The following is an 8,082-nucleotide window of genomic DNA, read 5'->3' as shown; positions in this document are numbered from 1 at the left end:
AACGGCACTGGAGGATAATGGGCTCCTGATTGCTTCATGTTTGATTCTCCTCAAATCTTTGTCAGTTAATTTGCAGCATTTTTTTTTTTCTCAACACGTTTTTTGCGACCCTGTTGACTATTTGCAAAACGTCTGATGGTACTCTGATCATGCCCCGATATCTTAGCAATGCTGCCTCCCTCTAAAAAGACCTTTTTACAATTTTTCACTTTTATCTTTTTTGGCCCATTTTGCCTGAGGAAAAGAAGCTCCCTAATAATTATGCACACCTTGATATAGGATGTTGATCTCCTTAGGCTACACCCTGCCTCATTACACAAATACGCATCACCTGATATGTTTAAATCCAATAACAATTCAAGTTTATACAGCTTGGAGTTGGAAAATATGCATAAAAATTGATATGGTCAAAATACTCTCTTGCCTAATAATTGTGTACACAGTGTATTTATTAGCTAGCTAACCAGCTGGCTATAAATCTTTTAAAGGTTAATCATATTTTAACACAACAATTACTCAGACTGTGTAGTCAAGCACTGTGTCCTTTAGAGATTTTCAAGTGTTTCAGATGACGTGTTGTTGACACTTGCAAGAAAGATGTTGTACAGTAAATGGTGGCCTGGTAAAACCAAGCTTACCAAGTTGTTGTTGTTTAAGCACTTACGGTGTGTTTATTTTACTGTCCCTAACATTTGTTTATTTTTAAAATGCTGATTTCTTATTGTCCCCATTTTTAAGCACTCATTTATTTTGCTGTTCCTGATTTTTAAAAAGTTTTTTTAAAGTCCTGATTAATATTGCTGCCCCTGATTTAATTGCACACTGCACTCCTACTTTCATCTGAGTGAGACCTGAACAACAGTCGAGCCACAAGGGTCGATGACTAGATGACTAGAAGTACGCACCATTGCATGTTCAGTCACAGAGAGGTGTAGTGGACCTCCCAGGCCACTGTAATTTGTCTTGCCTCACTGGCCCTGCCCCGATCGATCTTTCCTCTTCCTCTCCTCCTGTACCACATCCTGCCTGTGGTATTTATAGCTCTGCGTCCCCGGTAATAGACTTCTTACTTTAGCCCTCTGTGTCAGTATTTCCCAGACTGGGGTCCAGGAACAGACAGGAGATCCACAGCAAAATGATTTCCTTGTCAGTATATGCCACTATATGGGACATTGTGCATTATTTTACAGGTTAAAAAAGGAGGAAAAAATAAATGCTCCCTGTAAACTAATCATGTGTTGAATGTTGACTAGAGAAACTGGATGTGCCTTTCCATTTAATGGCTCTTTTATAGCTTAGCATTTTTATGAAGAAAGACCAAACATCGCATCTTGGTGAATGGGGACAGGTAATCAAAATTGAGCTAGATTTTTAAAAGGGGTTTGACATAAATATTCTCAAGAATAGGCTAGGACAAATGAAGTGTGTTGTATTGTACTCTACTAATGCTACCAAACGGGCAAATAAGCTTTATCATCACCTCTCTATTACATAACCACATTTTTGGATTATATTAACGTTCCAATGTAAGTCATTTAATCAAATAGTTAAATTTATTTAAAGTTTATTTATTACACTATGGTGTGGTCCTGTACCCCCACCCCCCACCCCCCCAACGAATATACTTTGAGTAGTGTAGGCTGTAAGTGTAGGGTAAGACTTGGTCCATTTCTGGGAAATCACCAGTTGGACTTTATGTCCTCCTCTGCAGTTTCTCTCTGGCTGTCTTTCTGCTACTCTGCCTCCCAGTGGACATATCAAGAACATCACTTGTGTTGCATGGATGTTTATGATGTAATTTTCTATGATGTCATCTATTACAATTTTGCCCAAAGCTAATCACTCAGTTGCAAAAAAAAAGTTGAGCACTATGCCTACAAAACACTATTAAGATCTTATCAGTTGAGAACAAAACTGTGACCGTTTGGTTCGTATTGGCAAGTTTTTAGAATGTTTGTCAAATTCGAGATCCTTCTTGATTTTACTATAGATTGCTGCAGGCCCCCTTTGGATACTTAGAAGGTATGTGCCTGTGTGTGTTGACATTAAGGCAAAGCTTTTTTTACCCCTGTTCAGGGAGTAAGAGACCCCTCAGGTGCTTCCATAGCTCTGTACACAGCCAAGCTGCACCACCCCAACAAATCAGGCAACCACGTGGTGCTGCAGGCACTGTTCTACCTGCTGGACAGAGCAGTAGAGAGGTCAGTGCACCAACGCTGCAAGCCCTCACAAGAAAGTGTGGTGTGCAGAAGGTGTTTCTCATTTATGTCACATGTGTAAGAGTATGTGATGTATTCACTTTGCACCCTCTTTCTCTCCTCCTGCAGTTTTGAGACTCAGAGAAATGGTCTCGTGTTCATCTATGATATGGCAGGATCCAGCTACAACAATTTTGAACTGGACCTGAGCAAGAAGATTCTCAACCTGCTGAAGGTTATTTTAATCTTCTCAAACCTTTAGATACATAGGGCCTCCAGGGAGCACTGCTTGGTAGTGATGGTGAATAGTTCTGTCTTGCCATTTAAAGTGAGGTAAATTATTGTTTTTAAGTAGTAATATGCTATTGAGAATAAGGTCAGCTTTCAGGCTCAGTTGTCACAAAGATTCTCCAGCAGCTGTGAGAACTGAATTAATTTCTTTTGTCAATGAGGAAACGTAATAGCTACGTTAGTTTGACTTTTGTGGCGTAAGCAAAAGTGATTAAATGAAAATGATAGTTGTTTTGATGATATTGAATGTTTAATTGAACCTCACCTTGTTTTATTTTTATCCTCATCAGCTTGTGAGGTTCAGATTTCATAACGTGATCGGGATTGAGTGGGGTGGGTATCTGGGTGGTGGTGTAGTCTGAGGCTGTATTTCTCCGATCGTCTCCATGCAGGGTGCGTTCCCTGCCCGGTTGAAGAAGGTGTTCATAGTTGGAGCTCCAGTCTGGTTCCGAGTGCCCTACAACCTGCTCAGTCTGCTGCTGAAGGAGAAACTCAGAGAGCGGGTCAGTACTCGTACAGCCCTCCTCTCGGTCACCATGCCGCCAACAACTCTTCTAGTCCGGTTTTCCTAGTTCACTGCATAAACACCATCATCTCTGTGCCCTGGCTCCGTCCCCAGGTCCAGATGGTGAAGATGGCTGACCTGCGACAGCACCTTCCTCGGGACTGCCTGCCCGAGCACCTGGGTGGCTGCCTGGCCCTGGATGTGTATGGTTGGAACCAGCGGCTGCTAGCCGAGCAGAACGGGCGCGTGGACCCCGTTGATGAACTGGTGGGCATCCCGCTGGAGGATGCCTCGGTGCACACGCCAGGCCTGGATGGAACGCACCCAACCGAGTTTGCCGCCCACCTGGGCCGAGCCCAGCGCACCGGCATATACCAGGAATACGAGGAGTTGCGCCAAGAGCAGCCTTCCGGAACCTTCCACTGTGCACTGTGAGCATGGCTATACCAAAAAGCATCGCCTCTATGCTTAGCGGCTAACGCAAGGACTAATGAGAATAATGATATTTAGAGGATGGGGTGTAAATTTAATATAATATTATCAATATCAAATATATAATACCAATAATGTGTTTAATAAACTGATATTTAATAAGTACAAGTGCATTTAATAATTAACAATTGTTTGCATAATGAGAACTATTTTAAAAGAATACTAAATTTAACGTGTGTTTTAAACACATTATGGTATTCAGTCACTGGTGTGCAGGTACTGTACTCTGCTGTTTCACAGTGCCTCTTGGGGCCAGGGATAGTGCACCAGGCAGATTCTGGTCTAGTGCACCAGGCAGATGTTTTTTGTTTTGTTTTGTTTTTTTCTAAGCAGCCGTGTCGGCATTATCAGTGATGCCATTAATGCCATTTGTCTGATTTAGTGGTAGGCTTGATGTATTAGAAGACTATTGTAAAAGAATAATTTCAGAAGCTTCTAATTATCCAGTTGCATTTTATCCCGTTTGCCTGTCGGTACATTTATAATTAATAATGGCATATTATAATGGAGTTACTGAGCAAATAATAAAAAAATGTAGCAAATTGCAGAAATCTGTGTGCCATATGCAAAAGAATTTTTGTCATGGATTTCTGCTTTAAAGTACATTCTGTGGGCATATGAAAGGTTTGCCAGTGTGTTTTGTCATATGTGTAGGTGGCTGTATAATCTTTAGGCAATTAATGTGCCAGTTTTGCCCTGCTGGCACTATGGGCATGTGTAGGTCCACATCTATGATTCTTTGTACACTCGCTCGTTGGGTCGTTACTGTGCCTGACTGCCCCCTAAAGGTGGCTACTGTGTGAAGCAGTAGGTTTGTCAAAGAGTAAAGTTTTGCAACAAGAATCACAGGCTGTCCTTTACATCCACAGGGCTGCCTGCAACCAGGAGAGGAATCGCTATGGTGACGTTTTGTGTCTTGACCAAACACGCGTCAGACTGAAAAGTAGGAGAAATGAGGTTGGTCTGGAGCTTAACAGTTCTATTTGTTTCAAGATAATACTTGCCATGTAAAATGTTAGTAGTGCATGCAGAAAGTTGCACTAGTGCCTGATTTAGCACTTAAGTAGCATCTTAAGTGACACTGCTCTCTTCTCAGAGATCAGACTACATCAATGCCAGCTTCATGGATGGCTACAAACAGAAGAATGCATATATTGGAACTCAAGGTAAACGTGAGCAATCACTGGCCATTGGAACCTAAAAGCTTGCTGCAAACTTCAGCAGGCCATTGTCTAATGTGCATGCTTCAAACTGGAGAGTAACCAGGTGACTCTGCACAGGCCCACTGGAAAAAACCTACGGAGATTTCTGGAGAATGGTGTGGGAGCAAAACGTGCTAGTCATCGTCATGACAACAAGGTGAGACATGAGTCATGCACACAAAAACAACAGGAAGGGCTCAAAATGACAAAGCCTGGATAATACAGTTCTACATTAGTGTGCCAGAATGTGTTTCCTTTTTCCCTCCATAAACTCACAGGCAGATCACTGCTCTAAACTGTTATCCCCAGCCTTCTAGACTGCTCTGAAGGATGTTGCTGACTGTTTCAAAGATACTGCGTAATTCATGAACGTGTTGTGTGGGTGTGTGTGCACGTGTGTGTAGGACAGACGAGGGGGGCAGAAGGAAGTGTGGTCAGTACTGGCCCCTGCAGGAGGGGGGGCAGGAGGTATACGGACATGTAGCTGTAGTCAGCCAGAGAGTGGACAACCACTCCCATTACAACCAGACCACTTTGGAGCTGCATAACACAGAGGTAAAGCATGTTTGCACACATGCACACCTGCATGGACTGACAGAGAAACGGATCAGTGGTGTAGGGGATATGGTAGGGGAAGGTAAGAATGTGGCCAGTTTCAGGAAGTCAGTCTACTGTGGGAGAAAAACGGATGGTGTTGGTTTAATTACCAGAGAAAGTGAGTTTGCTTTTTCTGTGAAGCATTTTCAGATATTTCTGGAGTTTAAAGGAAAATCTGGAGTTTAGGAGACATTTTACCAAGTCTGTGCAGGTTAGCTGTGTAATAAAGTTTGGCCAATGCTGTTGTAGCTATCCGGTAGGCAGACAGTAAGACTTAGCTACTCAGCCATAAAGCCCTTAGTTCCATTTCCTGGGCAGTTTAGGACAGTGAAACACTATGTGGAGCTGAGACTAACCCTAGCTAGAAGAATTGGTTTAGGACCCAAGTACCAGACTTCATGACATGAGACATTTGATGATTTTGACGCATCCAAAACAACCAGAAATTATGCCATTTTGAAATATGCACCTCTGGAGCTGTTTGTCTTTATAGACCCATTTTATATACTGTGAACAACAAATGTGTTCAGTATGATTTTTCCCACACCTGTGGTCACCTGCTCCAGATCTGCACATAGACCACCGAGCTGCATGCATCCAAAATGGACTGACTTGGTTTTGCTTTGCCCTGGTTCTCGTCTGATCAGACCTGTGAGCAGAGGCAGGTGACTCACTTCCAGTTCCTAAGCTGGCCTGACTATGGTGTCCCCTCCTCCGCACTCTGTCTGCTCGACTTCCTGGGTGCCGTGAAGCAGCAGCAGAGGAGAGCAGTGAAGGCCCTGGGCTCCCAGTGGAGAGGGCACCCCCTGGGGCCTCCCATGGTCGTCCACTGCAGCGCAGGCATCGGCAGAACGGGTAACTAACCGGTCGCCCAGCACCACAGACAAGAACTGCGTGCGTACGTGTGCGTGCATGTTTCCCAAGGCTGATGAATATCGCTTTCTTATGAATTCTACTATTTGTGTATGACTGAGTTGTTATCCTTAGCACAAGCCTTCAGAATAATGCTGACTGTTTGAAACAGCCCAGACTACTGAGACGTCATGGCATATGCTGTGATGGGTTTAACGATGCCCATTGAATGGAGTGAATCACCTAAGTGTTCATGTCCAGTAAACATGTCATTGTTTTGAAGCTGACATCTTAAAGGAACTGCCAGCTTGACTGCAAATATAATTTCACTGACACTATGTGTGTTTAACTAGATGTGAAGGCTAAACAAAAGCCATGCTGCTCTGCCTGATCCGGACTGTGTGGGAGTTTCCGACTGCATCGTGATTGACAGTGGCATAGCTGCAGCAGTGTAAACACACTAGCAAATCTGGCACTGCAGCCACAGATTTACGTTTACATTTACGGCATTTATCTGACGCTTTAATCCAAAGTGACTTACAATTATGACTGAATACAATTTGAGGGTTAAGGGCCTTACTCAGGGGCCCCAAGAGTGGCAACTTGGCAGTGGTGGGGCTTGAACTGGCAGATTTGCTTAAACTGTTCCACTGTAGCTCAATTTAAAAACTGCTTCCACCTTTTCTTGTGATTTTAATCTTAAGAAGTCAGTGGAAATTATCATTTTCAGTCCAAGATTCATTCCCTGAATGTATATTCAGGTGTGCAACAAAGGGTGATGGCATGACAAAATTAGGAATAAAGGAAAGGAATAGTTGAATAAGAATGGAATTGGATATATTTTTGTGAGTAATAAATTGCCCCATTAACAATCACGTTAGTATTTTTTCCTCCCTTGGGGGGAAACGGTAGATGTTCTGACTGTTGTTCCTCTGCTCTCAGGTACGTTCTGCGCATTAGACATCTGCCTGTCCCAGCTACAGGACGTGGGCACTCTGAATGTATATCAGACGGTGAGGCGTATGAGAACTCAGCGTGCCTTCAGCATCCAAACGCCAGAACAGTATTATTTTTGCCACACCGCCATACTCGAGCATGCCCAGCGACAGGGACTGCTGTCTACCAATCAGTGAGGGACAGAATCCAATTTCTGTCAGTCAGTGAGACAGAGATTGCCCTCAACCAATCAGTGACACTGAGAGTGTGCTCTTTAGCCAATCAATAGGCTGTTTGCTAATAGACTGAGCATAAATCCTGGAGGCCCTGGAGAATCTTCTTAACAATGGTCAAGGACCCACTCATCTGACAGACATTCCAAGCAAAGCACTTGTAACTCAGAGATTGGTGATGTGTGAAGTGCCACAATCATAGCTAACTAACACTGTTTTTACCAAGAGATCTAAATCTCTGTTGAATCCATCTAAAGACTGAAAACGTTAATCTGTCTCGTATCCAATCAGTAATACTGTATGAAATGAAGGTATTCATACTGTGGTTTAATGTTTGTAAGTCATTAGTGGCCAATAGTTCTTTTTGTGACTGTCAAAAAGTTCACATTACTTTGGCTGCCAATACGTCATTACATATTTTTCAAAGTTAAGAAATCTGCAGTCAAAACAAACTTTCAAAAGAACCTTTTGCCCATCAGGTTGTTAATGTATCCTCCTATATGGCTGCAATGATTAAAACACTTCATATTTCAAAACCATCTGCTCTGCGCTTGCTCTGTTATAGTAAATACTCTGGAAAAACATGACTTAAGTTCACAGAAGCAGCTGCAGCCTCTGTTCATTCAGTCTAGTAGTGTTCTGTTCTTTGGGCGGGGGGGGGGGGGGGCGTTCTTCAGAGGGATCAACATTTTGGCTGACGCCACATAGTTAAACTGGACACCCGTTGTCCATAAAATGGGATCATGGTCACTAGGGCTCATACACAAGTGTTTGAA

General features: G+C 43.1%; 1 protein-coding gene across 1 annotated transcript in view; it reads left to right on the top strand.

Annotated features, from left to right (window-relative positions):
• The window catches only part of ptpn9a (protein tyrosine phosphatase non-receptor type 9a), a 28,010-nt gene extending 20,165 nt beyond the window's left edge, over nucleotides 1-7,845 (top strand). Inside the window, exons 4-13 of the mRNA XM_035535137.1 lie at nucleotides 2,077-2,201; nucleotides 2,328-2,433; nucleotides 2,882-2,992; nucleotides 3,109-3,425; nucleotides 4,356-4,443; nucleotides 4,583-4,652; nucleotides 4,767-4,845; nucleotides 5,093-5,243; nucleotides 5,933-6,140; nucleotides 7,080-7,845. Coding sequence (XP_035391030.1) covers nucleotides 2,077-2,201; nucleotides 2,328-2,433; nucleotides 2,882-2,992; nucleotides 3,109-3,425; nucleotides 4,356-4,443; nucleotides 4,583-4,652; nucleotides 4,767-4,845; nucleotides 5,093-5,243; nucleotides 5,933-6,140; nucleotides 7,080-7,270 — 1,446 coding nt within the window. The 3' untranslated portion in view covers nucleotides 7,271-7,845. The remainder of the gene's footprint in view (nucleotides 1-2,076; nucleotides 2,202-2,327; nucleotides 2,434-2,881; nucleotides 2,993-3,108; nucleotides 3,426-4,355; nucleotides 4,444-4,582; nucleotides 4,653-4,766; nucleotides 4,846-5,092; nucleotides 5,244-5,932; nucleotides 6,141-7,079) is intronic.
• The last annotated feature ends 237 nt before the right edge of the window (nucleotides 7,846-8,082 follow it).

Source organism: Electrophorus electricus, chromosome 2 (genome assembly GCF_013358815.1).
Source record: "Electrophorus electricus isolate fEleEle1 chromosome 2, fEleEle1.pri, whole genome shotgun sequence".
Classification (NCBI taxonomy): Eukaryota; Metazoa; Chordata; class Actinopteri; order Gymnotiformes; family Gymnotidae; genus Electrophorus; species Electrophorus electricus.
This window is presented reverse-complemented; position numbering and strand designations above follow the sequence as displayed.